We start from the raw sequence: 27,500 nt of genomic DNA, 5'->3' as shown, positions 1-27,500 counted from the left end.
GATGAGCTCTTCTTAACGGCGACAATGCAGGGGCTGAGAGGACATGGAACGAAACTTAACCGTGTAGCAGCGACGGGCCAAATTTGTGTCTTTACCGTGTAGCAGCGACGGGCCAAATTTGTGGCTTTACCGTGTAGCAGCGACGGGCCAAATTTGTGGCTTTACTGTGTAGCAGCGACGGGCCAAATTTGTGGCTTTACTGTGTAGCAGCGACGGGCCAAATTTGTGGCTTTACTGTGTAGCAGCGACGGGCCAAATTTGTGGCTTTACCGTGTAGCAGCGACGGGCCAAATTTGTGGCTTTACCGTGTAGCAGCAACGGGCCAAATTTGTGCCATGATATAAACCCCCCAAAACAGATGATACACAATCTGATCACAAATGCTTTGATATGTATTATGAAATGGTTTGTGTGAGGGGTGATTTTTTCTCATTTTTCTCGCTTAGAGGGACCATTAAGAAACATGATCCCCGCTGCTACTGGGCTAATAAAGGAACTTGTTGGAGTGACTTAAGAGTTTTCCACATAGAAGTGTTAACATGTGGAACAGCTTGCGGGAGGAGGTGGTGGAGGCGAGCAGTGTCCACCATATGAAGGAAAGGGTGGATGAATGTAGATATGGAGATAGGCCTATTGTACATTAGCTTGGGCCTGGTAAACTACAAATAGGTAAACACACAAACAAACACACACACACACACAAACACCCCCCTCCCCCCCAGTCCGTCCTTCCTTCCCTCTCTCTCTCTCTCTCTCCTTTATCATCCACTCTTCCTCCTCCTCCTCTTTCACACTGCCTTCTTCTTCCTCTTCTTTCTTCTCATTTCATATCCTCCTCCTCCTCCTCTTCCTCCTCCTCCGTTCATCAATATTTCTTCCTCCTTCCTCTTCCTCTCTTACCATCTCCTTTTCCTTCTTCCTATCATCTCCTCCTCCTCCTCCTCCTTTTTCTTCTTCTTTTTCTATTACCAGAATCTCCTCCTCCTCCTCCTTCTTCTCTCTCTCTCTCATTCTATCTGTGTCTGTATCTCCCCTCCCCCTCCTCCTCCTCCTTCTTCTTCTCTCTCTCTCATTCTATCTATCTCTCTGTCTCTCCCCCCCCTCCTCCTTCTCTCTCTCTATCTGTTTCTGTGTCTCTCTCTGTCTCTCCTCCTCCTCCTTCTCTCTCTCTCATTCTATCTGTGTCTGTCTCTGTCTCTCCCCTCCTCCTCCTCCTCCTCCTCTTCCACCTCCGCCTCCTCCTCCCCTTCCACTTACTTTGCTGTGGTCTGCCTTGCCTTGGCGCGGTCCTGCTTGTACTCACGGATGAAAACCTCCCGCTCTTCCTCCGGCAGGTTCTTCCACGCTGCATGGCCCATCCGGAAGTTCTCCTGAAGGGGTGGATGAAGGCGGGTGAGTAGGAGGTGGAGGAGGTGGAGATGTAGGATGTTTTTAGAGAAGGGAAGGAAGGAAGAGAAGGAGGAGGAGGAGGATGTTTAGAGAAGGGAATGGAAGGAAGGAAGGAGGAGGAGGAGGAGGAGATAGAGGAAAGGAGAAGGGGAAAGGAAGGAAGAGGAGATGTGGGATGTTTTTAGAGAAGGGAATGGAAGGGAAGGGAGGAGGAGGAGGAGGAGGAGGAGATAAAGAAAAGGAAAGTAAGGGAAAGGAGAAGAGGAGAGGAAGGAGGAAGAGGAAGAGGAGGAGAAGGGGAGAGGAAAGGAAGGGAAAGGAAGAGGAGGAAAGAGGAAAGGAGGGGAAAAGAAGAAGGAAAGTGAGGGAAAGGACGAGAAGGAAGGAAAAAAAGAAAAAAAGAAAGAAAAGGAATGAAGGACAGGAGAGAGAGAGAGAGAGAGAGAGAGAGAGAGAGAGAGAGAGAGAGAGAGAGAGAAAGAAAAGAGTGTGAGAATGAGAAACAGAAGTGGAGGAAAAACACACACACACACCATCCCCCCCCTCCCTCCCCCACACACTACCCCCCCCCTCCCCCCCCACTCACCCCTCTCTCCTTGGCTTCATTGAGCTGTTCCTGGGTGAAGTGCTTTTTGAGGAACCTCTGGTAGGGCAGGAGGAGGGGCTTGGGGTGGATGATCAACCCGGATTCCACCAGGCTGCGGACCTCATCCACCACGGTTGTCAGGGTCCTGTGGAAGAGTGGTGGATGTGGTGGAGGAGGAGGAGGAGGAGGAAGAGGAGGATAGAGCAGTTTCTAACACACACACACACACACACACACACACACACTAAGAAACATACACACACACACACACACTAAGAAACATACACACACACACACACACACACACACTCTCCCCCCCTTCCTTCCCCCACCCCCCCATACACCCCCTCCTTCCTCCCCCAACCCCTTACACACACCCCAATCTCTCTCTCTCTCTCTCTCTCTCTCTCTCTCTCTCTCTCTCCCACCCTTCCCCTCCCATTCCTACCCCCTCCCCTTTCCCCCGCACTTACTTATATTGGTTAATCTTCTTATAATGGGCCATGAAGTGTTCCCGGGCATCGTCGGGTGTATGGCCCGGGGGAGCGGCGGCCCCCCAGTCCACCCCCCCAACGGATGCCCGGCACGCCCGTTTGTCTTTGCGAAATTGTTCCTTCACCCGGTCCAGGAGGTCATAGGTCTCCTCTTGGGTCCAGCCTGGGGGACGGGTGAACGAGTGAGTGACATGGATGAGGTTTCGGGTGATGGATGGGTGACATAGATGAGGTTTCGGGTGACAGGTGGGTGACAGATGAGGTTTCGGGTGATGGGTTTGGGTAGTAACGGGTGCTGGGTGACGGTGCTGGGTGACGGGTGGGTGACTTAGATAAGGTTTTGGGTGATAAGTTTGGGCAGTGACGGGTGACATAAATGAGATTTCGGGTGACAGATGGATGACTTAAGCACTGGGTGACAGGAGGTGGATGAAGGGCATTGGGTGGTAGTAACATTGCCTGGTAACAGATGAAATGGGTCGGTTGATGGGTGACTAGTAATGGGTGAATGGGTGACACGGGTGAAAGGTATCGGGTGAGATGGGTGACCACTCTTAGGGACTCTTACCATCATTATCATGAACTTCCTCTTCCTCTTCCACTTTCTTCTCCTCCACCTCCTCTTCCTTCAACTTCGCCTTCTTCTTTCCTTTGGTGGAGGTGGGGGTGGTGGTGGAGGTGGAGACAGGGGGGGTGGACTGCAGCTGTGGGGGGGCGGGGGAATACAAGAGAAGATTAAGGAGAAACTGAATGTGTATTTGAGAGAGGAGGAGGAGGAGGAGGAGGAGGAGGTAAAGAAAGAAGAGGAAGAGGAGGAAAGAGGAGAGGAGGAAAGGAGGAGGAATTGTATTATGAGATCTACAAATAATAGTAATAATAATAATAATAATAAAAATACAGTAGACCACAAACGTTGAATTTGCGAACTTTGAACCATTACTATTATGGGGCCGTCGACCTAACTATCGCAAACTTGGATGTGGATGGAAAGGAAGAGGATCCACAAATTATCATATCAGGTGTTCAGAACGTTTTCTCGCCCAGTCCACGTGGATTTCGGACCCTCTGACCTTATCCGTTAAATCCGAAATGCGTTATAAGCAAATCCGTCATATCGAGAATTTACTGTAAAATATCTCAATCTTACCTTAACTTTCTTCTTCTCCTCTGATTTTGCAGCTGCCTCCTCCTCCTCCTCCTTCTTCTTCTCCTCCTCCTCCTCTTCCTCCTGCCTCTTTTTCTTCTTTTTCTTCTTCTTCCTTGGGCTCTCCTCCTCCTCCTCCTCCTTCCTTGGGGTCATTCTCTTTTCCTCCTTCTTCTGACTCATCTCCTCCTCCTCCTCCTTCTTCCTCTTCCTTGGGGTTTCCTCCTCCTCCTCTTCCTTCCTTGGGGTCACTTTCTCTTCCTCCTTCTTCTTCGGACTCATCTCCTCCTCCTCCTCTTCTTCCTTCTTCCCCTTCTTCTTCCTCTTCTTCTTGGGGACTGGCTCTTCCATGACCACCATCTCCTCCTCCTCCTCCTCCTCCTTCTTCTCCTCTTCCTCCGTGGCTGTCTCCGATTTCCTCCTCTTCTTCTTCTTCTTGGTCTTCCCTTCCTCCTCCTCCTCCTCCTCCTCTTCTTCCTTGACCCCGTTGATGGTTGTTTGAAGAACCTCACTCTCGTCAAGGCTCTTCCTCTTCTTCTTCTTCTTCTTCTTCTTCTTGCCCGGTGTCGCCACTGCGGAGAGAAAGGGTATTGGTAACACTGGGGGTATAAGTCATAGCTACGCATGGCCTCAGCGCACATATCGGTCACAATGTCCCTGTATCTTGAGCAGTGAGTAGCGTTTTCTCTCTCTCTCTCTCTCTCTCTCTCTCTCTCTCTCTCTCTCTCTCTCTCTCTCTCTCTCTCTCTCTCTCTCTCGGCACTCTATTTGTTGCCCTTGAACTGTCTCCTTCGATGTAAAAAAAAAAAAAAATAAATAAATAAATAAATAAATAAATAAATAATAATAATAATAATAAAATTGTACATGGGGACCTGAATCCATTACCCATGCCCTCCCCATGTGTCCCAGGGTGCATGTTCATCACCCAGCCACAGGGGAGGTCACATACTAGCTGGGTCTGCTTGGTCTGGACTGCCCCGGACTGGGATTCGAACCCAGACCCGTGGATTCGTAGGTAGGACTGACCACTGCGCCATAGACTCTACTGGTGGAAGTGCGTGATATCACCCTATGCACACACACACACACACACACACTAACCACCAGCAACACAAGATGACATAGTAAAAAATTAAGGAAGGGAAAATGCTTGAGAGACATAAAGAAACATAGAGGTTTAGAACAGACTAAGTGAGGATGTAGTATCGGCGAGGAGTGTCCAAAGCCTTAAGGATAAGTTGGATAAATGTAGATACGGAGACGGGACCACATGAGCATAAGCCCAGGCCCGGTAATACTACAACTAGGTAAACACACACACACACACACACACACGCACACGCACATACTTACAGCCCGAGGAGGAGGAGGTAATGGAGGTATAGGTTAGGTTATGGGCAGCCTCCTCCATCTCCGTCTCCTGACTGTCCGTCCTCTTCCTCTTCTTCTTCTTCTTCTTGTGGCTCTCTCCTCCAAGCTCTGAGGATGGAAGAGGAAGAAATTAGACTGGTAGTAGTAGTAGTAGTAGTAGTGGTTGTTGTAGTAGTAGTAGTAGTAGTAGTAGTAGTAGTGTGTGTTTGGTGAGGAAGGGAGAGGGAGAGAAGGAGGAAGAAGAGAGAGAAGGGAAGAAGGAAGGAGGGAAGGATATGCATGGGAGAAAGAGAGAGAAAAGAGAATTGAAGAAGAATGGGAAGGAAGGAAGGAAGGAAGGAAGGAAGGGTGTCTGGTCGAGAGGTCAGTAATAAAAAAAAAATAATAATAATAATAATAATAATAATAAATCCAAGTGTTAGTGTGCGTGTTAGTATGTGCGTGTTAGTGTGTGTGTGTGTGTGTGTGTGTGCCGTTCCCTCACCCTCATGGCTAGTGGCGGGCGGCGCAGCGTCAACCACAGCGCTCTTCTTCTTGGGCATGGTGGTGGTGGCGTTGGCAGGTGCGTCGGAGCGATCAGGAAGACTCATGCACTGAAAGAGAGGAAGAAAAATGTATCATGTTATTATCAGTCCTTCAAAACCCAGCGTCAACCCTCAGAGCCAAGTGGGTGTGATTCTATACCAAAACCTGACCCCTGTTCTGACTGCCCTAGGGATGAAGGAACCCCTGAAGGATGGACACAAGGACTTAGTGGATACCTTAAGGATTCCTCTGAAGGTCAACCATTGCTGTGGAGTCCTTAGGAACCTCTGAAGGAGCAAAAATATAAAGGACTCTGGGGGTAGGATACACACCCATATTTAAATCCTTCTCTCACGCCTAAACTAAAGATCCTACACACTCCCCAGGACACAAGGACTTAGAAGACACCTTAAGGATTTCTCTGAAGGTCAACCGTTGCCGTGGAGTCCTTAGGAGCCTCAGAAGGAGCAAAGATATGAAGGACTTTGAAGGGTGAAATTGACAAAATCTTTGAGTTACCCATATTTATCCTTCTCTCACGTCTAAACGAAAAATCCTACACACTCCCCAGGATACAGAAACTTAGAGGATACCTTAAGGATTCCTCTGAAGGTCAACCGTCGCCGTGGAGTCCTTAGGAGGCACACAAGGAGCAAAAATATGAAGGACTTTGAAGCGTGAAATTAACGAAATCCTCAAGTGACCCATATTTATCCTTCTCTCACGCCTAAACAAAACATCCTACAGCTTCCCCAGGACACAGAAACTTAGAGGATACCTTAAGGATTCCTCTGAGGGTTGGTTGTCGCCGTGGAGCCCTTAGGAGACTCAGAAGGGGCAAAAATATGAAGGACTCTGGAGGGTGAAATTGACGAAATCCTTAAGTGACCCATATTTATCCTTCTCTCACGCCTAAACGAAAGATCCTACACACTCCCCAGGATACAGAAACTTAGAGGATACCTTAAGGATTCCTCTGAGGGTTAGTCGTCGCCGTGGAGTCCTTAGGAGGCACACAAGTAGCAAAAAGGATCCCTCATAGGACTCCCAAACCTCTCCTCCGCGGATGTAAACAAACCCACGTGGCCTTCTTCTTCCTCCTCTTGTGACCCGTTACGTTTTGTCTCCCCCTCATTTCTGGCCTCCCCGCGCCTTGTTACGCCCTCATTTTACGCCCCAAGGAAGATTATTAATGCCGGAATGTTCTCCCTCATCCCTCATACCCGCCATGCCCTCATACTCACCTAAAATGGCGTTAATAAGAAGGTGTGTGGAGGGTTGACCCGGACATGTTTGAACTCCGGGACACCGTTGCCAGATTATCGTACTCAAGAGCCGTTTATTTAATTCTCCGGCTTCTGGCCCATAACTGTTGCCGAGGAATTAACTGTTTAAACGATAATCATATATGCATGCAGTTGTTTGGGTGATGAAAGCAGTTCTGGAGTCGGAAATCTGTAAATAAGAGGCAGAGTACGACAATCTGGCAACGTTGCACTCCGGGACCTCCCTCGGGCGGGCGCGCGGCGGCGGTTCTTTTCTGAGTTTGAACTTTGAATCGAGTTTTTTATTCTATTTTTCTCTGTTTTACGGTGACAAATGCAGCTCGTGGTCAAAATAAACGGAAGATAAACAATGAAACTACAAAAGAAAGCACGGGGATGAAAGAGTGGAGATGCTGGGAAGGGACAGCACAGGGATGAAAGAGTGGAGATGCTGGGATGCTGGACTGCACAGGGATGAAAGAGTGGAGATGCTGGGATGCTGGACTGCACAGGGATGAAAGAGTGAAGATGCTGGGATGCTGGACGGGACAGGGATGAAAGAGTGGAGATGCTGGGATGGGACGGCACAGGGATGAAAGAGTGGAGATGCTGGGATGCTGGACTGCACAGGGATGAAAGAGTGGAGATGCTGGGATGCTGGACTGCACAGGGATGAAAGAGTGGAGATGCTGGGATGCTGGACGGCACATGGATGAAAGAGTGGAGATGCTGGGATGCTGGACTGCACAGGGATGAAAGAGTGGAGATGCTGGGATGCTGGACTGCACAGGGATGAAAGAGTGGAGATGCTGGGATGCTGGACTGCACAGGGATGAAAGAGTGGAGATGCTGGGATGCTGGACGGGACAGGGATGAAAGAGTGGAGATGCTGGGATGCTGGACGGGACAGGGATGAAAGAGTGGAGATGCTGGGATGCTGGACTGCACAGGGATGAAAGAGTGGAGATGCTGGGAAGCTGGACTGCACAGGGATGAAAGAGTGGAGATGCTGGGATGCTGGACGGCACAGGGATGAAAGAGTGAAGATGCTGGGATGCTGGACGGGACAGGGATGAAAGAGTGGAGATGCTGGGATGCTGGACAGCACAGGGATGAAAGAGTGGAGATGCTGGGATGATGGACAGCACAGGGATGAAAGAGTGGAGATGCTGGGATGATGGACAGCACAGGGATGAAAGAGTGGAGATGCTGGGATGCTGGACGGGACAGGGATGAAAGAGTGGAGATGCTGGGATGCTGGACGGCACAGGGATGAAAGAGTGGAGATGCTGGGATGCTGGACTGCACAGGGATGAAAGAGTGAAGATGCTGGGATGCTGGACGGGACAGGGATGAAAGAGTGGAGATGCTGGGATGCTGGACGGGACAGGGATGAAAGAGTGGAGATGCTGGGATGCTGGACGGCACAGGGATGAAAGAGTGAAGATGCTGGGATGCTGGACTGCACAGGGATGAAAGAGTGAAGATGCTGGGATGCTGGACGGGACAGGGATGAAAGAGTGAAGATGCTGGGATGCTGGACGGGACAGGGATGAAAGAGTGAAGATGCTGGGATGCTGGACGGCACAGGGATGAAAGAGTGAAGATGCTGGGATGCTGGACGGGACAGGGATGAAAGAGTGAAGATGCTGGGATGCTGGACGGGACAGGGATGAAAGAGTGAAGATGCTGGGATGCTGGACGGGACAGGGATGAAAGAGTGAAGATGCTGGGATGCTGGACGGTACAGGGATGAAAGAGTGGAGATGCTGGGATGCTGGACGGGACAGGGATGAAAGAGTGAAGATGCTGGGATGCTGGACGGGACAGGGATGAAAGAGTGAAGATGCTGGGATGCTGGACGGCACAGGGATGAAAGAGTGGAGATGCTGGGATGCTGGACGGTACAGGGATGAAAGAGTGGAGATGCTGGGATGCTGGACGGGACAGGGATGAAAGAGTGGAGATGCTGGGATGCTGGACGGCACAGGGATGAAAGAGTGGAGATGCTGGGATGCTGGACGGGACAGGGATGAAAGAGTGGAGATGCTGGGATGCTGGACTGCACAGGGATGAAAGAGTGGAGATGCTGGGATGCTGGACTGCACAGGGATGAAAGAGTGGAGATGCTGGGATGCTGGACGGGACAGGGATGAAAGAGTGAGAAGGTAGAAGTACGGTTGGGTGCATACGTTATAGACGCGCATGTCCTCAGTGGTCATCTCCGTCACCGTGTCCCTGTGCCCCGATCGAGAGCCTGAAGCCTTCCCCCGGGACACAGGGCGATCACAACACGGAAGAAGAAGAAAACTTGAAGACGAAGACGATGACGAAGAAGAAGAAAAACAAGAACAAAAAACAAAAAAACAAGAAAAAAACGAAAAAAATGGAATTCACAAACACACAAACAAACAAACAAACACCGAGTGGGTAGTATACATGGAGGTTTTAATACAAGTTCTTTTTTTTTCTATAAATTTACAATAGACGAATCAGAGACATTTTTTTTATATTACACGACTAACTAAAAATTATTAAAGACACGCCCGTAAAAATAGTTAATTAAATAATGACAATATTGATAATATACTCTAATATATTACAAAGGGGTTATACATATATATAAAGTATGCATGTATGTATGTATGTATGTATGTATGTATGTTGGTAAGATATATTTATAGGTATAGTAAGAATAGCTGTAATATTAATCATCGTAATAATAATAATAATAATAATAATAATAATAATAATAATAATAATAATTATCGTTTGACTCGCTTCTTGACGCCTGGAAGGCCTAAACTTAAGCCTATTTTTGACATGGGGGGCGGGGGGTGAGGGGGCGGGGGGTGAAGGGGAGGGGGGTAGAGGGGACAAGGGGGCACGGACAGGGGTAACAGACTGGGGGGGGCGGGGGGCGGGGGCTGCCTGCCGCTTAGTTACTCTATTTTATACATGTTTGTTTACATAATATATTTTTTCCCTCCAGTCCTCCTCCCTCCCCTCCCCCTCACGGAGCACCTTGGTCACGCTGCTGCCGCGGGACGACGACGACGACCGGACGAACAATGATCATAATAATTGAAGTAGTAATAATGAACATAGTTATGAAAACAATAATGATACTCTTGTAACAATGACCGTAATGACGGGGCAGCAGCACTACACAGTCGTCGTTATCGTCGGTGCGCGGCGCCGCGGCGGGGCGGGGCGGGGCAGGGCGCCTTGGTCCAGTGGTTATCACTCAGGTAACCCGGATAAGGCGGGGCGGGGCGGGGCGGGGCCTACTTGAGGGAGGTGCGGGAGGTGGCAGGGGTGCCGCGGGTCCTGCCCCGGGGGAGCGCCTGCCCCCCGTCGACGCCCCCCTTGGAGGAGGAGGACGTGGTGGGCCGCATGAAGGCGGGTAGGGCGCCCCCCTTCCTGGCCGTCCCCCCGCTGCTGCCGCCGCTCTTGCCCGCCGTGGCGGCCCTGCGCTGCGCTGAGCCGGGCCTGGGAGGGGCGGGGGCGGGGCCGGGGGGCGGCGCGCGGCTGTTCCCGGAGGAGGAGCGGCTCAGGTTTTCTTTGCTGCTGCCGGAGTCGCCGCGCCGCACCTTGGCGCCGCCCGCACGTCCGCCGCCGCCGCCCGCTGGCCGTGCGCGGTTGTCCGCGGCGGCGAGGGGGCGCACCTGCGCCGGGGCGAGGGGCCGCTTGGCGCGGGACGCGGCGGCGCTGCTGGCGGAGCGTACGGCGGGTCGCAGCGACCCTTCGCTGGACTGCTTGCTGAGGGACCCCGTGGAGCGCGCGGAGTCAGCCCGGGACAGGGGGCGGGCGGGGGTGGCCGCCCCCCCGGAGCTTGGAAGGGACCCCGAGGAGCGGCCGTGCTCTGGGAAGGCCGCTGGGGCGGCCTCCCCCTTTGGCGTGGCGGGGGAGCTCTGCGTTACCTCGAAGTCCTCGCCGCCGCCTCGCCCCGCCCGCCCCAGGCCCCGCAGTCCCAGGCCCCGCGCCGCGCCGCCCGCCGACCCCCGCGGGGCGGCCGAGCCGCCGGCCCCCGAGACGCTGCTGGCGGAGGCAGAGCGTGATGGTGGGCGCGCGGGGCGCACGGTGCTGACGGAGGCGGCGGAGGTGAGGGAGGAGCGGGAGGAGCGCAGGGAGGAGCGGGAGCCAGAGCGCGCCGACGCCAGGGACCCGCGGGGGGCTGCGGCGGCGGCTGCCTTGGGGGCGGGGTCCTGCGTGGCGCGGCGCGCCTGTCCTCCCTCCAGGCGGGAGAACAGCTTGCCCACGCCCCGCGCCGCGCCCTCGCCGAACGCCGAGCGCCGCCTCTCTCCCTCCTCCCCGCCGCCGCCGCTCGCCGAGGAGCTCAGGCCGCGGAAGGAGCCGCGTGTGTTGATGGCTGCGGCCTCCTTGTTGCGGCGCGGCAGCCGCTCCGAGGCGGGGGCGCGAGGCGTCGTTGCCGCCGCCGCCGCCGCCACCTCGTACTTCTCGCCGGGACGGAACCGCCGCGCCAGCTTGTCGCGCCACGAGTCCGGGGACTTGCCGCCCTCCTCCTCCTGCTGCTGCTGCTGCTGCTGCTGCTGCCAGCGCTGCAGCCGCGTCGCGCTGTCCTCCGCGGCGCCGTCCTGGCCGGGCCGCCCGTCCCGCCGGTGACGCAGCGTCTTGCGCACCGACGAAAACCTGTCGAAGCGGCCGTCGCCGAGGCCCTCGTCGTCGTCGGCAGGCGGCGAGGCGGGAGGCGAGGCCACGGCGGTGGGGGGGTCGCGCCCCTGCCGGGCCAGCATGTTCTCCGTCTCGCTGTCGCCGTCGCGCGCCAGGTCCGCCAGCCGCCGGAAGCGCTGCGCCCCGCGGCTCTCCGCCTCGCTGGCGCCGCCCTCGCCCTCGCTGCTGTCCACAGCGGCACGCGGCGCGGAGCCCCGCCGCACCTCGCCCGCCAGGGCACGCCGCCCCTCGCTGCTCAGGCCGCGGAAGCTGCGGCCGCCCAGCGCGCGCCGCGTGGCCGGCGGCGTCTCGATGTTTTCGGCGTCGATGTCGATCTTGTCCAGCTTCTCGCCCTCTCCACCGCCGCCGCCGCCGCCGTCGGGTTCCTCGCGCGAGGACCGCCGCAGGTGTCGGGGCACGGAGGGGGGGCGGGGGGCTTCCTCTTCCTCGTGGTCGGGCCCCAGGGAGCGCATGGCCCCCGCCAGGCGCGGCTGCAGGTTGTCCCGCAGTCGCTGCTGCAGCGCCGACCGCACCGAGGCCCCGGAGGCGGCGGGCGGCGCAGGAGTGCGGCGCTCCCCACGGCGACCCGCGGCGGTGTTGCGGGGGGCGCGAGGCTCAGCCTGAGGGGGGAGAGGGAGGTTACAACACAGGCATGTTACGGCGGAGGAAGTGTGTGTGTGTGTGTGTGTGTGTGTGTGTGTGCGCACCCACCTCGTCAATGGATCGCAGCACGTCGGCCGACACGTCCACGGAGTTCTTGTATTTCTGGATGAGCTGTTCGGAGCGGCTCGGGGGCGACGACCCCTTGCCGGGGGCGGCGGGGGAGCCGGAGGGGGCAGTCTTCTTCCTCCCCCCGTGCCCCTCCTTCCCTCCGCCCTCCTCCTCCTCCAATTCCTCGTCGTCTTCTGTTGTGTAGGGAAAGAAGAATGGTTTAAAATCTCTCTCTCTCTCTCTCTCTCTCTCTCTCTCTCTCTCTCTCTCTCTCTCTCTCTCTCTCTCTCTCTCTCTCTCTCTCTCTCTCTCTCTCTCTCTCTCTCTCTCTCTCTCTCTCTCTCTCTCTCTCTCTCTCTCTCCTTACCTTGGGACGGCCGCCGTATATAAAGCTTGAGGGTGTCTCCAGCGTCAGTGCGGCCCAGGGTCTTGATGAGGGAGGATCTGCGGCTGCTCTCCCCGTCCTCCACACCCTCCTCGTCCTCCTCCTTGAAGGCCTGCAGAAGAAGAAGAAGAAGAAGAAAAGAAGAAGGAAGAGTAATTATGACAATATTAGAGAAGAAAATAGATAAACACACACACACACACACACACACACACACACACACGTAAGCCTCCCTCCCCCTCCCCCCTCCCCAACCCCCTATCTATCTATCTATCTATCTATCTATCTCCCGTTTCTTCCTCCCTCTCTCTTTTTTTTCCTTCCTTCCTTCCTTCCTTCCTTTCCATCATTCCTCCTCCACCTCCCCAACCCATCTTGACCCCCCACCCCCCTATCCCCCCTTCCCCCCCACCCCCAAAACTGACCTGGTTCGCCTGCACCACTTGACCCGGCTCGATGTTTGACCTTGACCTCAGCCGCTTGAGCCTCCTGGACGCCGAGGTCAGGGTGGAGGTGGTGGAGGGGGAGGCGGTGGAGGTGGTGGTGGAGGTGGTGGAGGGGGTGGCGGCCTCGCTGGAGTTTGCCACATTCAGGTTGCTCTTCCTCCACGGGGATTTGTCCTTCTCCTTCGTGGGCAGTGGGGATTGGGCCTCTGGGGGGGGAAGGGGAGAGGAGGAGGAGAGGTGAGTTGGGGTGTGGGGGGAGGGGGGTGATAGGTGTGAGATGGGGTGTGGGGGGTAAGGAGTGTGTTGGAGTGTGGAGTTGGGGGTGAGATGTGGGAGGAAGGGTGAAGAAGGGGGGGGGAGTTGGGGTGTGGGGGTGAGGGGTGTGGAGTTGGGGGTGAGATGCGGGAGGGAGGGTGAAGAAGGGGGGGATGTTGGGGTGTGTGGGGAGTGAAAGGGGTGAGATGGGGGACGGGGTGAAGGGGGTGAGATAGGCAGGGGGTGAAGAAGGGGGTGTGGGGGTGTTGGGGTGTGGGGTTGAGGTGTGGGGGTTATGTTGGAGATGGAGGAAGAGGAAGAGGAGGAGGAGGAGGAGGAGGAGGAGGAGGAGGAGGAGGAAAAAGAGGAAAAGGAGGAGGAGGAGGAGGAAATAAGGAATGAGAGATAGATGATGAAGATACAGAAGAAGAGGAGGATAATGAGAAGGAAGAGGAAGAAGAGGAAGAGGAGGAGGAGGGAAGAAAGAGAAGAGGAAGAGGAGGAGAGAAAAAGAGGAAAGAATTAAAGTTAAAGAAAAAGTACACGAAAAAAAGAATAATAAAAAAACAACAAAAACAAAACAGGTTCAAAACAAGTCTCAAACACGAATAAAACATGACTGAACACGTTTATCATCATCATCATCATCATCATTATTATTATTATTATTATTATTTTCCTTTCCCTAACCTTCTATCGACTCCATCGCCCTCGTCTGGTCGTTCTTCCCTCCCGACGGTCGCCAATCCTCGTAGACGCGTCGGTAACCTGTTGTCCTGTCCGTGGTGTCCGTCGGGCGGTCTTCCGGGAGGGTGGAGAGGGGGGAGGGGGGAGCCACCACGCCGCCGCCTCCACCTTCGTCTGTAGTGGAGATGGAGTTTTTTTTCTGTTTTTTTTTCTCTATAATTCATTCTTTCCTTCCTGTTTTCTCTCTCTCTCTCTCTCTCTCTCTCTCTCTCTCTCTCTCTCTCTCTCTCTCTCTCTCTCTCTCTCTCTCTCTCTCTCTCTCTCTCTCTCTCTCTCTCTCTCTCTCTCTCTCTCTCTCTCTCTCTCCCCCTTCCTTCCCATGACACACTTTCCTCCCCTTTCCTTACCTCCCTCCTCCTCCTCCCCCTTCCTTCTCTCCCCCCTTCCTTACCCCCCCACTCCTTTTCTTCCCCCAATATCCCCCTTTTACCTCCCTTCCATTCCTGCCCACAACCTCTCCCAGACTCTCCTCCCCCCTTTCTTTCTCCCCTCTCCCCCCTCCCCTCCCCCCTCCCCCCCACTCACCCAGGGCAGTGTCGAGGTCGAGGGATTTGCGGTGCTGGTGAAGGCGTCTCTTAAGCTCCTCCGACTGCCGTTCCTCCCTCTCGTTCTCCTTAAACCACGACTCAATTTTCTGCCGCCAGTTCTTGCTGTTGGGGGGGCGTGGGGGGAAGGGGAGGAGGAGGAGGAGGAGGAGGAGGAGGATAGAGAAAGGAGAGGAAAGACGCAGTAGGGGATAATATAAGGAAGGGAAGGGAAGGGAAGGGAAGGGAAGGAGAGAGAAGGAAAGATAAGGGAAGGGAAAGGAAGGGAAGGGAAGGGATGGAGAGAGAAGGCAAGAGAAGGGAAGGGAAGGGAAGAAAGGAGAAGAGAAGGGAAGGGAAAAGAAGGGAAGGGAAGGGATGGAGAGAGAAGGCAAGATAAGGGAAGGGAAGGGAAGAAAGGGGAAGGGAAGGGAAGGGAAAAGAAGGGAATGGAAGGGATGGAGAGAGAAGAAAAGAGAAGGGAAGGAAAGGGAAGAAAGGGGAAGGGAAGGGAAGGGAAGGGGAGGAGTTGAAGGGAAAGGAGGAGGAGGAGGAGGAGGAGGAGGAGGAGGAGGAGGTAGTGGTGGTGGTAGAGAAAATATGGTTAATATATATACATAATTGCGTTCATACATACATACATACATACATACATACTTATTAAATCTCTCTCTCTCTCTCTCTCTCTCTCTCTCTCTCTCTCTCTCTCTCTCTCTCTCTCTCTCTCTCTCTCTCTCTCTCTCTCATTCCTTCCCCTCCTCCCTTCTTCTCCCCTCCCACACACCTTCCTTTCCCTTCCCTTCCCTTTATAATTTTCCCCTTCCTTCCCTTCTCTTTCCTTTCCTTCCCTTCTTTCTCTTTGATTCTAAGCCCTTCCCTTCCCTTCTTCTCTCTCTCTTTCCTCCCTTCTTCCCTTCCTTTCCCTTCCCTTCTCTTTCCTTTCCTTCCCTTCTTTCTAATCGATTCTAAGCCCTTCCCTTCCCTTCCCTTCTTCTCTCTCTTCTCCCTTCTCCCCCCATACCTCCCCCCACACGCATACAACCCCTTCCCCTTTCACCCCATTCCCCTACTCCCCACCTGGGTCTGTTCTGGTCGGGGGGGCCGCCTGGCTTGTCGAGGGGCGTGGTGAGGGGCGAGGAGGTGGAGGGGGAGGAGGGGCGCTCGCGGTCCGACACCTCCGACAGCAGCAGGTTGGGTCTGGTCCGCCCCCCGCCACGCATACGACGCACGAACGAGCGGTCCAGGGAGCCGTAGCCCTCAGCTGGGGGGAGAGGGGGAGGAGGAGGAGGAGGAAGAGGAGGAGGAAGAGGAGGAGGAGGAGGAGGAGGAGGAGGAAGGGAGGCAGGGAGGAAGAGAACAATATATTACTAAAAAATAATTGAAACTAAAAAAAATGTGTGTGTGTGTGTGTGTGTGTGTGTGTGTGTGTGTGTGTGTGTGTGTGTGTATCTACCCGTGTATGTATGAGCTTGTGTGCGTATCTTTGTGTGTGTGTGTATGTGCGTGAAAGGGTCCTATAGAGTCGTGGAAGGGTCCTATAGAGTCGTGTCAGGGTCCTATAGAGTCGTGGAAGGGTCCTATAGTCGTGAAAGGGTCCTATAGAGTCGTGGAAGGGTCCTATAGAGTCGTGAAAGGGTCCTATAGAATCGTGAAGGGTCCTATAGAATCGTGTAAGGGTCCTATAGAGTCGTGAAGGGTCCTATAGAGTCGTGGAAGGGTCCTATATAGTCGTGGAAGGGTCCTATATAGTCGTGGAAGGGTCCTATAGAGTCGTGGAAGGGTCCCATAGAGTCGTGGAAGGGTCCTATAGAGTCGTGAAAGGGTCCTACAGAGTCGTGAAAGGGTCCTACAGAGTCGTGAAAGGGTCCTATAGAATCGTGGATGGGTCCTATAGAGTCATGTAAGGGTCCTATAGAATCGTGGAAGGGTCCTATAGAGTCGTGAAAGGGTCCTACAGAGTCGTGAAAGGGTCCTATAGAATCGTGGATGGGTCCTACAGAGTCGTGAAAGGGTCCTATAGAATCGTGGAAGGGTCCTATAGAGTCGTGAAAGGGTCCTATAGAGTCGTGAAGGGTCCTATAGAGTCGTGAAAGGGTCCTATATAGTCGTGGAAGGGTCCTATAGAATCGTGAAAGGGTCCTATATAGTCGTGAAAGGGTCCTATATAGTCGTGAAAGGGTCCTATAGAGTCGTGAAAGGGTCCTATAGAGTCGTGAAGGGTCCTATAGAGTCGTGAAGGGTCCTATAGAGTCGTGAAAGGGTCCTACAGAGTCGTGAAAGGTCCTACAGAGTCGTGAAAGGGTCCTATAGAGTCGTGAAAGGGTCCTATAGAGTCGTGAAAGGGTCCTATAGAGTCGTGAAAGGGTCCTACAGAGTCGTGAAAGGGTCCTATAGAGTCGTGAAAGGTCCTACAGAGTCGTGAAAGGGTCCTATAGAGTCATGTAAGGGTCCTATAAAGTCGTGTCAGGGTCCTATAGAGTCGTGTAAGGGTCCTATAGAGTCGTGAAAGGGTCCTATAGAGTCGTGAAGGGTCCTATAGAGTCGTGAAAGGGTCCTATAGAGTCATGTAAGGGTCCTATAGAGTCGTGAAGGGTCTTACAGAGTCGTGGAAGGGTCCTATAGAGTCGTGAAAGGGTCCTATAGAGTCGTGAAAGGGTCCAGACTCACCCACGCCGGACCACGACTTGCGTTCCCTGGACCCGTCGTGGCCTCCGGTGTGCAAGAAGTCCATCAGCTTGTTGTCGTCTTCCTCACTGGGCACACGAGAACGGCGGCGACGCAGGCTGCCGTTGGGGGTCACGTCTGTAGGGGAGGGGGGCGGAGGGGGAGGTTATAGAGGGGTGAAGGGGTGAGGGTTGAGGGGGTGAAGGGGGGATGAGGAAGGGAAAGTAGGGGTAGGGAGGGGGGTGACGGGGAAAGGAAGGTGAGAGAAGGGGTGAGGGGTGAGGGGGGATGAGGAAGGGAAAGAAGGGTTAGGGAAGGGGGTGATGGGGAAAGGAAGGTGTGGGAAGGGGTGAGGGGTGAGGGGTGAAGGGGGGATGAGGAAGGGAAATAAAGGGTAGGGAGGGGGTGAGAGAAGGGGTGAGGGGGTGAGAAAGGAGGAAGAGAGAAGGGAGAGGAGTTTGGAAGGAGAGGAAAAGGTGAGGGAAGAGAAGGAGAGAGAGAGAGAGAGGGAGAGATAGAGGAAGGAGGGAAGTCTACGGAGATAGTGAAATGTGGCAAGACGTTCCCCAAGACTTTCACAGCCTCCAATAGATTAAACTTTTACGTAAGGTTTCCATATAGACGCTAAACCTGGTATTATAAGCCCCCCACTCCCCTACCCCCCCCACACATACTTACCCGGAGAATCACCCCCTTGACCCTCCCCCTGGGGCGCCATGGGGCCGGAGAAGGAGCCCATTCTGCGTCTGGTCAGCCTGGGGGAGTTGCAGAGGGAGAGCTCGTCCTCCGAGGTGGGCACGCCGTTTTGCCACACCTCCAGCTTCTTCCCGCGCTTGTTCTGGAGGAGGAGGAGGAGGAGGAGGAGGAGAAGGAGGAGGAGGAGGACAGTAAGAAAGGGAAGGGGGAGAGGAGGAGGACGAAGAGGAAAGAGTGGTGAGAGAAGAGGAAGGGAAAGAAAGAGAGGAAGAAGAGGAGGAGGAGGAGGAGGAGATAAACAGTTGGAAAGAGAAATGGAGGGGAGAAAATAGAAGGAAAGGGAAGGAAAAGGAAGAGGAGGAGGAGGAAGAGGAAAGATATTTGAAGGGAAAGAAAGAGAAGAAGAGGAAGAGGAGGAGGAGGAGGAGGAGGAGGAGGAGGAAGAAAAATACGAGACAGAGAATTGGAAAAAAACAAAAACAAAAGATAGAAGATGAAGGAAAAGGAAGAAGAAGAAGAAGAAGAAGAAGAAAGAAAAGAAGAGGAGAAGAAAGAGGAGGAGGAGGAGGAGAGAAAAAAACAAGAAAAAAAAACAAGAAAAAAACATAGCATTAGATTAAACAAACAAACACACAAACAATTAATACAACAACAACAACAACAACTCCTAACCCTCCAACCCCTCCCCTCCCCGCCCCCCTTCTCACCTCACCGCCCCCCAAAAAAAACTCACTTTATCAACCCCATCAACCCCCCACCTCTCTCTCTCTCTCTCTCTCTCTCTCTCTCTCTGCTTCTCCCTCTCACCTTCCTCTCCTTTCCCTCCCTCTCCCTTCTCTCCCTTCCCTCCCTCCCTCCCCTTACCCTCCCTTCCCTTCCCTTACCCTCCCTCCCTCCCTCCCTTCCCTTACCCTCCCTCCCTACCCCTCCTTCCTTCCCTCCCTCCCATCTCTCTCCCCCTCTCTCTCTCCCTCCCCTCCTTACCTTATTTAAAGCAATCTCCGCCGCCTTCCTCTGCGTGAACCCGGAGCGGATATCGGACAGTAAGTTCTCAACCACACTGACCTCCGTTTCTGACCCGCTGAACGATCCCGGGCGCGGCTGACCTGCTGGGGAAGGAGACGAAGGGTTAGGGGAAGGGTCACGGGTGCGGGGGTGTGAGGGGGAAGGCGGGGGAAGGCAGGGGAGGGGAGGAAATGGGGGGGAAAGAAAGGGGAAGGGATATGTGTGTGTGTGTGTGTGTGTGTGTGTGTGTGTGTGTGTGTGTGTGTGTGTGTGTGTGTGTGTGTGTGTGTGTGTGTGAGAGAGAGAGAGAGAGAGAGAGAGAGAGAGAGAGAGAGAGAGAGAGAGAGAGAGAGAGAGAGTAGGCCTACCTTGTGAGGATGACCGTCTCTTCACCGCGTTCTCCTCCCTGGTCCTCCTACGAATCTCCGCCTGTTCCTCTTGCTTCTTGCGACGCTCATTCTCCGTGATGGCCAAACGGAACCTGGGGGAGGGAGGGGGATGAGAAGGGAAGGAAGAGGGAGAGAGGGAAGGGAAGGGAGGGGGATGAGAAGGGAAGGGAGAGGGAGAGAGGGAAGGGAAGGGAGGGGGATGAGAAGGGAAGGGAGAGGGAGAGAGGGAAGGGAAGGGAGGGGGATGAGAAGGGAAGGAAAGACGAAGAGATGGGAGGGAGGGAAAGGAAAGGAAGGTGGGAGAGAGGAGGAAAGAGGAAAGATGGAGGAGGGGAGGAAAGGGATTGGGGAGGGAGAGAGATATAGGGGGGCGGGAGGGGAGGGAAGGGATTGGGGAGGGAGAGAGTTATAGAGGAGAGGGAGGGAAGAGAGAGGGGGAAGGGAAGGGAGGAGAGGAAAGGGATTGCAGGGAGAGATATAGAGGGCAGGGAGAGGGAGGGAAGGAGGAGAAGGAAGAGGAAGGGAGAGAAGGTATGGGATGGAGAGGGAGAGGGAGAAGGAAGAGGGAGAGAGAGAGGGAGAATGGGGGAGAAGGGAAGGGTAGGGGAGGTGAGGGAGAGGAAGGAAAGGGGAGAGAGGGAGAGAAAAAAATACATTAGTCCGTGTTCTTTGCCTACTACTACTACTACTACTACTACTACTATTACTACTACTACTACTACTATTACTACTACTACTACTACTATTACTACTACTACTACTACTACCACTAACCTCCCTTCCTTCCTTCCTTCTTCCTCTTCTTCCTCCATTCCTCCCTCTCTCCCTCCTCCTCCTCCCCCCCTTCCTTATCCCCCCCCCCCTCTCCCCCTCCCCAAACACGTCTTAAACATGTCTTTCCATCCTCCCTTCCTTCCTTCCTCTAACTCCTCCCTTTCTTCCTCTTCCTCCTCCTCCCCCTCCTCCCCCCCTCTCCCCTCCCCAAACACGTCTTAAACATGTCTTTCCTTCCTCCTTCTTCTACTTCTTCCTCTCCTCTTCTTCCTCTCTCTCCTCCTCCTCCCTCCCTCCCCCCACACACCCCACCCCCCCTCCCCCTCCCCTCCCCGAACACGTCTTAAACATGTCTTACCTGCTGCAGAAAGTATAGAGGACCCGGAAACACTCCTCTAATTTGAACGCCATGGAGTCCTCGCAGAAATACTCCGCCACCTCCTTGCGTACCCTCTCCACCTCCTCCACGCCCTCCTTCAGCAGCGAGAGGTCCTTAGAGGCAACCTGAAGGGGGGGGAGAGAGGAGGGTGATGGGGGAGTGTTAGTGTTAGTGGTGGTGGAGAGAGAGAGGAGAGAGAGAGGAGAATTTTTTTTGTGTCTATCTCTCTCTCTCTCTCTCTTTCTCTTCTTCTTCTTCTTCTTCTTCTTCTCCAATCCTTCAAATATCTCTCTCTTCAGTATCCTTCTCCTTCCTTCCTTCCCTCCTTCCTTTCTTCCTTCCTTCCTTTCCTTCCTTACCCAGCATCCTTCCTTACCCTCTTTCCTCTCCCTCCTTCCTTCCTTCCATCCTTCCTTCCTTACCCAGCATCCATCCTTTCCCCCCTTCTATCCTTCCCTCATCTTCCTCTCTCCCTCCCAGCATCCTTCTCACCCCTCCCCTCCGCCCCCCTCCTCCCCCACCCCCCTTATCTTTTCATTCGTACCTGCAAAAAGTTTCCCATCTGCTTCACTATGTCGGGCGAGGTGGAGGGCGCCTGGAGCTGTTGGGAGATCTTAGCGATGCGTGTGTCCAGCTGTTTCATTTCGTTCATCAGCTGATCCATGGAGGTTCTGGGAGAGGAGGAGGAGGAGGAGGAGGAGGAGGAGGAGGAGGAGGAGGAGGAGGAGGAGGAGGAGGGAGAGAAAAGGGAAGATTAGGTTGTAATTCCATGGTTAAAAAAAAATGTATGTAGTATTAGTGGTAGTAGTAGTAGTAGTAGTAGTGGTAGTAGTAGTAGTAGTAGTAGTAGTAGTAGTAGTAGTAGTAGTAGTAGTAGTAGTACTTACTTGGTTGCCTCTTCTAAGCAGGATAGTTCATCAGGGAATTTCAGCAGGTCGGTATCCTTCCTCTCTGCTTGCTGTGAGGAGGAGGAGGAGGAGTAGGAGGAGGAGGAGGAGGAGGAGGAGGAGAATGATATCAGTATAGTTTCATTAATTCAACATGATTACACACACACACACACACACACACACACACACACACACACACACACACACACCTTCTCCCCCTCCCCATACATACCCCAGTACCACCCCACACATACCCCTTCTCATCCCCCCCCATACACACCCCTCCCCCTCCTCCCCTCACACAGCCTACCCCATCCTCCCCCCTCTCTTTAATCCCCCCACACACCCCTCCCAATTCTCCTCCATCACATCCCTCATCCTCTCCCCTCCCCACATATATCTTTAACCCCCCCACACACATCTCTAATCCCCCCATCCCCCCACACCTGTCCCCCCCGCTTACCTGCACCACGTAATGAAGCAGCGTGATGCCCGGCTTGTTGGAGCGTATGTCGGTCAGCTTCTGCAGTGAGGACAGCTTCATGCCCGCGGCGTTGCCCGCGTACCCGCCCTGGGGGAGAGGGTGAGAGAGACGGTCATATTCCACGCTAGCTTATTCTACAGTAAGGAAGAAGTTTGGGGAAAAACGACGGGAAGGAGCCCTGACCTTACTCCTGCAGAGGGTAGTTACTGCACCCAAGGAGTGTCAGACTAGGATGGAGAGGAGTCGTGATAATCCCCTCCCGAAGGTGTTTGGTTAAGTGGTAGGCAGGAGGAAATATAGAAGATCTGAACAGTTTAGCGGCATCGGCGTGGTCGCGTCTGGGCACGGAGGTACAGCCCCCAGTGTTGTATGACCATCCCTGGACTTGAAACTGCTATTTTTTTTTTTTTTACAATATAAGGATACCCCCAGCAAGGGTCAACAGACAAACCGCAGCCCAAGAACATGTATTTGACAAGGCTTTCGTAGGAGTTGTGGGCATTTCCAGGGGTAGTTTTATGACTCTGGTGGTAGTGTGAGTCTTCTTCTGTACCGTGAACCTGAAGAAACACTCATTAAAACCCGACTGACCCAAGACAAATCGCAGCCCAAGAACACGTATTTGACAAGGCTTTCGTAGGAGTTGTGGGCATTTCCAAGGGTAGTTTTATGACCCTGGTGGTAGTGTGAGTCTTCTTCTGTACCGTGAACCTGAAGAAACACTCATTAAGACCCGATTGACCCCCTCTTTGACCTTTAGAAATAGCTAATGTGATCTGGCAATGTGTCTAGTAATACCAGTCCTAATTTTTGGTAGTACTGGAACTGGTGGATCAAGCACGGGAAAGATTTGGTCTGATCCCGTCCACCTCACGCTCCAATCCACGGCCACTCGCTATGCTTCAAGATCCTAAATACTGCCACGCACTGGTATATTTAGGGCCCTCCTCCTCCTGCTCCTCTCCCCTTAATCTTCTTCCTTCTGTAACCTCCTCCTCCTCTTTGTCTAACTTTTATCTTCTCCTCCATTTCTTCCTTCGACCATTCTTCTCCCATCCCTCCTTCTCTTCCTCCTCCTCCTCCTTCTCCTAAAACACCTCTTCCATTCTCCTCCTCCTTTTCCTCTTCCTCTTCCTCCTCCTCCTCCTCCTCCTGCTCCTCCAAACACTCACGCTGTTGAGGAAGTTCCCTGCCACCAACACCATGTAGAGCAGTTCGTGGAGGTGCGGGTTGGTCAGCAGGTCCCGCGCGGCGTAGATGACGGCGTTGACGCTGGGCTCGATCTGGTCCATGGTAGCCTCGAACTCCTCCTTCAGCAACATGGCCTCGATGCGCAGCTTGTACCTGAAGGGGCGGCGAGGAGGATCAGGGAGCGTTAGAGAGGATCGGGGAGTGATAACAATAACTTGAAAAGGATCGAGGAGCATTATAAGGGATCAGAGTGTACTTAAACAGGATCGGGGGGTTGGAAAGAGGATCAGGGAACAACAACACGTAACTACAACAACAACAACAACCACAACAACCAGAGCATCAGCAGGAACTTGAAGAGGATCGAGGAGCAATATAAGGGATCAGAGTGTACTTAAACAGGATCGAGGGGTTGGAAAGAGGATCAGGGAACAACAACACATAACTACAACAACAACAACAGCAAGACTCACTGCGGAACGTCCATGAGCATAAGCAGGAACTTTTCAGCGTTGCCCAGCTTGGTCACGTCACCCTCGAAGCTACGCAGCATCTCAATCTCGTCGCTCTCCGGCAAGATCTTTAGCAGGCCACGCAGCTTCTCCGCGCCGATGTCCGCGTGTTCCCCGTTCTTAATCATCTCCTTGATCTCCTCGTTAGGCCTGGAAGGGATGGGAGATGAAGGGAGATGATGAGGGGAGAAGGGGAGATAGTGGGGGGGACATAGGAGATGAGAGATGAAGGGAGAGGATGAGGGGAGATAGTGGGGGGGAGATAGGAGATGGGAGAGGATGAGGGGAGATAGTGGGGGAAGATGGGAGATGGGAGAGGATGAGGGGAGATAGTGGGGGAAGATGGGAGATGGGAGATGAAGGGAGAGGATGTGGGGAGGAAGGGAGATAGTGGAGAGGAGATAAAGGAGGAGAGAGAGAGGGAGGGAGGGAGGGAAAGATACTTGGAGAGATGGAGGGAAATGGAGGGAGATGGAGAGAGATAGAGGGAGATAAAGTTGGAGATAGAAAGAGAGGGAAAGAGAGGAAGATACGGGAAGAGAGGAAGAGGAAGAAGGAGGAAGGAGAGAGAAAGAGAGATGGAAGAGGAGAAGGGGATTTTTTTTTATTTATTTATTTTTTCTTGTGTGTGTGTGTGTGTGTGTGTGTGTGTGTGTGTGTGTGCGTTCGTATAGGCCTACTCACACTCTGAATTGCTTGAGGAAGATGTTGATGTTGAGGGATCGCTTTCCGTCGAGAATATTGATCTGAAAACAACAACAACATAAACAACAACAATAATAATAATAATAATAATAATAATAATAATAATAATAATAATAATAATAATAATAATAATAATAATAATAATAATAATAATAATAATAATACCCACACACTTGGCATTTTAAACTACCCTCCTACGGCATCTATCCTCTCTGTCTTTCATCCCTATACTGTCCAAATCCCTTATGCAAGAGTCAACCAGCATCTTCATTCTTTCATCCCTATACTGTCCAAATCCCTTATGCAAGAGTCAGCCAGCGTCTTAATTCTTTCATCCTTATGCTGTCCAAATCCCTTATGCAAGAGTCAGCCAGTATCTCCATTCTTTCATCCCTTCACTACAACCTCTACCACTACAACTGCTACTACAACTGCTACCTCCGCATTCTCCCTCCGCCTCTTCTCCGCGGGGTCGTCGGGGCGGGGGCCGTGGGTGGAATCCCTGGGTCCGCGGGGGTTGGGCGGCGCGGGTGAGGAGGCTTGGCAGAAGAGCCCCTCCAGCTCGGCCCAGTCCAGCGCCGCCTTAGGGCTGTGCTGGTGCTGGCGCGCGAGGGTCGTCCACACGTTGTCCTGGTCGGAGAGAACCTGAGGGAGGGAGGGAGGGAGGGAAGGGGGTGAGTGAGAGTGAGGGAAAGGGTAAGAATTATAGAGTTGGCGAAGAGGGAGTTAAAAGAGGAGGAGAGGGGGAAGAGTCTGTATCAATCCCGCAAAGGTGTACTGAGCATTAAAGTACGGTAACACACACACACACACACACACACACACACACACACACACACACACACGCCCGCACCTTGGCGTCGGGAATCTTGTTCCAGTTGAAGGTCTTCATCTTGGCGCGCGGCTTGGGCGTCTCCATCTGCGGCAGGCGGATCTTCTGCTTAGGCGGCGGCGGCGGCGCCGCGCGTCCCCCTCCACCCGGGGGCGGCGGGGGGCCGGGCGGCGGCGGTGGCCCTCCCCCTGGGGGTGGCGGGGGCGGCGGCCCTCCTGGCGGCGGCGGCGGGGGTGGGGGTCCTCCGGGCGGCGGCGGGGGCGGCGGCGGCCCACACCCAGGCGGCAAGGGCGGCGGTGGCGGCGGCGGCGGTCCTCCAGGGGGCATGGGGGGCGGCGGGGGCGGCGCGGGGCCGTCCGGGGGCGGCGGGGGCGAGCAAGGCGACGGGCCGAGCGTGGCCAGGGACGCCTTGCGGGACTTGGGGTCGTCGCGGTGGCAGGAGCAGAGGCAGCGCGCCGCCTCGCCCTTCAGCTTGGTCAGCGAGCGGTGGGAGGGCGCGCGCAGCAGCCTGGCGGACTCGCGCGCGTCCTCCAGCAGCGTGGCGCGGTGCAGCAGCCGCTCCGCCGTGTCCCACACCACGTCGCTCATGGCCTCGCGCGGGTCAATGCTCAGCAGGTGCTGCAGCACGGCCAGGAAGGGCGCCTCCTGCGGCGTGTCCGCCACCTGGGGGAGGAGCGGGGTCAGGACGGCAGAGGATGGCGGCACTACTGATCCTAATGCCCGACCGTACAGCTCATCACTGACCTGTCCAACTTCCTAATGCAAGAGTTAGCACTGTCTTTAATCCTTCATCGTTGTCCCATCCTTTGTTATAACGCAAAACTTAACCACTACCTTCATTCATTCACGTCTCGTCCTGTCCAACTTCCTAATGCAGGAGTTAGCACTGTCTTTAATCCTTCATCGTTGTCCCATCCTTTGTTATAACGCAAAACTTAACCACTACCTTCATTCATTCACTTCTTGTCCTGTCCAACTTCGTAATGCAGGAGTTAGCAGCACGTATCTTTACTACTACCACTACTACTACTACTACCACCCCTACCCCTACTACTACCACAACAACATCGACTCCATCTCACCTGTCGCAGAATGGCGTAGAAGACATCGAGGGGCGAGGAGAGGTCCACGTCGTGAGGCCCCGTCAGCTGCGCCTCGTCCGTCTCGCGCTGCTCCTCAAACACGTCAAGCTGAACCGCCAAGTCACTCTCCCCCGCGACGCTTTGCCTGGAGGAGGAGGAGGAGGAGGAGAAAAAGAGGATAGGAGGAGGAGGAGGAGGAGGAGAAAAAGAGGATAGGAGGAGGAGGAGAAGGAGGAGAAAAAGAGGATAGGAGGAGGAGGACGAGGAGAAAAAGAGGATAGGAGGAGGAGGAGGAGGAGAAGAAGAGGATTGAAGGATGAAAAATATACTGAGATTAAAAGATTATACAAGTTACGCCTTTCCCTTCCATAACCCGTTTTCTTTTTTTCATTTTTAACGTAAACTCAAGAATAACAGAAAATGGGAGATACTTATATAATTTTCTTTACCTGAGTTTGTTAATGACGTCCAGTATCTTGAGACCTGTTGGAGAGAGAGAGAGAGAGAGAGAGAGAGAGAGAGAGAGAGAGAGAGAGATATAACACTGAATTAATATATATTGCGATTAAAACACACACACACACACACACACACACACACACACACACACACACACACACACACACACGCTATTCCATCACCCCCTCCATCACCCTCCCCCCTTTCCTCCCCTTCCCTCCCCATCTCCCCACTATCTTTCCCTCCTCCCTCCTCTCCCCCCCCATCCTCTCCCCATTCCCCATTCACGTACACACAAACAAACACACTTACTTCATGCCTTCCTCCCCATCTCCCCACTATCCTCCCCACGCCCCTATCCTCCCCATCTCCCCACTATCCTCCCCACCCACTGATAAACTCACTCCTCATGCAAGCTCCCCAATCCCTCAACCTCCTCCCACGCCCATATCACCACCTACACCCCCCCACCAATCACCCCAATCCCTCCCTCACCTCCTCCCCAACCTCCTCAACGGCCCTCCCACGCCCACACCACTTCTAATCTACCCCCTTCCCAATCACCCCAATCCCCTCCTCCCCTTCCCCTCCCTTCAACGCCCTCCTATCCCCACCAATCACCCCAATTCCCTCTCTCCCCTCGTCCCTCCCCCCCTTCCCCTCCCTTCAACGCCCTCCTACCCCCACAAATTACCCCAATTCCCTCTCTCCCCTCCTCCCTCCCCCCCCTTCCCCTCCCTTCACGTACCTATGAACTCATTTCTGAGTCTCATGCGGTCATGCAGGCCCGGGGTGGAGATGATGAGACAGTTGACGAAGGCGATAAGGGCGGTCTGGTAGTCCCCCGAGGCGGCGCCCTTCAACTCGCTAACCACCACCTTGAACCGGTATCGCTCCCCCTTCAGCGTCTGGGGGGGGA

The 27,500-nt window shown here is 54.0% G+C and overlaps 2 protein-coding genes across 6 annotated transcripts in view; both read right to left on the bottom strand.

Annotated features, from left to right (window-relative positions):
* The window catches only part of LOC127006367 (trichohyalin-like), a 12,831-nt gene extending 5,913 nt beyond the window's left edge, over nucleotides 1-6,918 (bottom strand). The window contains exons 1-8 of one of the 3 annotated variants that reach the window (XM_050876279.1): nucleotides 6,757-6,918; nucleotides 5,472-5,580; nucleotides 4,970-5,095; nucleotides 3,617-4,185; nucleotides 3,038-3,215; nucleotides 2,449-2,632; nucleotides 1,976-2,120; nucleotides 1,258-1,370 (exon numbers count right to left, since the gene is read on the bottom strand). In XM_050876279.1, coding sequence (XP_050732236.1) covers nucleotides 1,258-1,370; nucleotides 1,976-2,120; nucleotides 2,449-2,632; nucleotides 3,038-3,215; nucleotides 3,617-4,185; nucleotides 4,970-5,095; nucleotides 5,472-5,577 — 1,421 coding nt within the window. In that variant the 5' untranslated portion in view covers nucleotides 5,578-5,580; nucleotides 6,757-6,918. Of the gene's footprint in view, nucleotides 1-1,257; nucleotides 1,371-1,975; nucleotides 2,121-2,448; nucleotides 2,633-3,037; nucleotides 3,216-3,616; nucleotides 4,186-4,969; nucleotides 5,096-5,471; nucleotides 5,581-6,475; nucleotides 6,628-6,756 lie in introns of those variants that run through there. The other 2 variants (XM_050876278.1, XM_050876280.1) reach the window with 2 other exon arrangements.
* A 2,289-nt stretch (nucleotides 6,919-9,207) lies between these two features.
* The window catches only part of LOC127006366 (FH2 domain-containing protein 1-like), a 40,048-nt gene continuing 21,755 nt past the window's right edge, over nucleotides 9,208-27,500 (bottom strand). The window contains exons 6-28 of one of the 3 annotated variants that reach the window (XM_050876277.1): nucleotides 27,330-27,489; nucleotides 26,572-26,605; nucleotides 26,123-26,267; nucleotides 25,062-25,703; nucleotides 24,644-24,853; nucleotides 24,188-24,249; nucleotides 23,465-23,653; nucleotides 22,973-23,144; nucleotides 21,780-21,887; nucleotides 21,314-21,384; nucleotides 20,971-21,097; nucleotides 20,406-20,551; nucleotides 19,253-19,365; nucleotides 18,864-18,985; nucleotides 17,862-18,021; nucleotides 17,187-17,321; nucleotides 15,597-15,780; nucleotides 14,521-14,645; nucleotides 13,939-14,109; nucleotides 12,973-13,199; nucleotides 12,530-12,659; nucleotides 12,163-12,356; nucleotides 9,208-12,071 (exon numbers count right to left, since the gene is read on the bottom strand). In XM_050876277.1, coding sequence (XP_050732234.1) covers nucleotides 10,065-12,071; nucleotides 12,163-12,356; nucleotides 12,530-12,659; nucleotides 12,973-13,199; nucleotides 13,939-14,109; nucleotides 14,521-14,645; nucleotides 15,597-15,780; nucleotides 17,187-17,321; nucleotides 17,862-18,021; nucleotides 18,864-18,985; nucleotides 19,253-19,365; nucleotides 20,406-20,551; nucleotides 20,971-21,097; nucleotides 21,314-21,384; nucleotides 21,780-21,887; nucleotides 22,973-23,144; nucleotides 23,465-23,653; nucleotides 24,188-24,249; nucleotides 24,644-24,853; nucleotides 25,062-25,703; nucleotides 26,123-26,267; nucleotides 26,572-26,605; nucleotides 27,330-27,489 — 5,634 coding nt within the window. In that variant the 3' untranslated portion in view covers nucleotides 9,208-10,064. Of the gene's footprint in view, nucleotides 12,072-12,162; nucleotides 12,357-12,529; nucleotides 12,660-12,972; nucleotides 13,200-13,938; nucleotides 14,110-14,520; nucleotides 14,646-15,596; nucleotides 15,781-17,186; nucleotides 17,322-17,861; nucleotides 18,022-18,863; nucleotides 18,989-19,252; nucleotides 19,366-20,405; nucleotides 20,552-20,970; nucleotides 21,098-21,313; nucleotides 21,385-21,779; nucleotides 21,888-22,972; nucleotides 23,145-23,464; nucleotides 23,654-24,187; nucleotides 24,250-24,643; nucleotides 24,854-25,061; nucleotides 25,704-26,122; nucleotides 26,268-26,571; nucleotides 26,606-27,329; nucleotides 27,490-27,500 lie in introns of all 3 variants that reach the window. The other 2 variants (XM_050876275.1, XM_050876276.1) reach the window with 2 other exon arrangements.

Source organism: Eriocheir sinensis, chromosome 32, assembly GCF_024679095.1.
Source record: "Eriocheir sinensis breed Jianghai 21 chromosome 32, ASM2467909v1, whole genome shotgun sequence".
Classification (NCBI taxonomy): domain Eukaryota; kingdom Metazoa; phylum Arthropoda; class Malacostraca; order Decapoda; family Varunidae; genus Eriocheir; species Eriocheir sinensis.
Note: the sequence above shows the minus strand (reverse complement) of the source record. Positions and strands in the feature narration are given on the sequence as shown.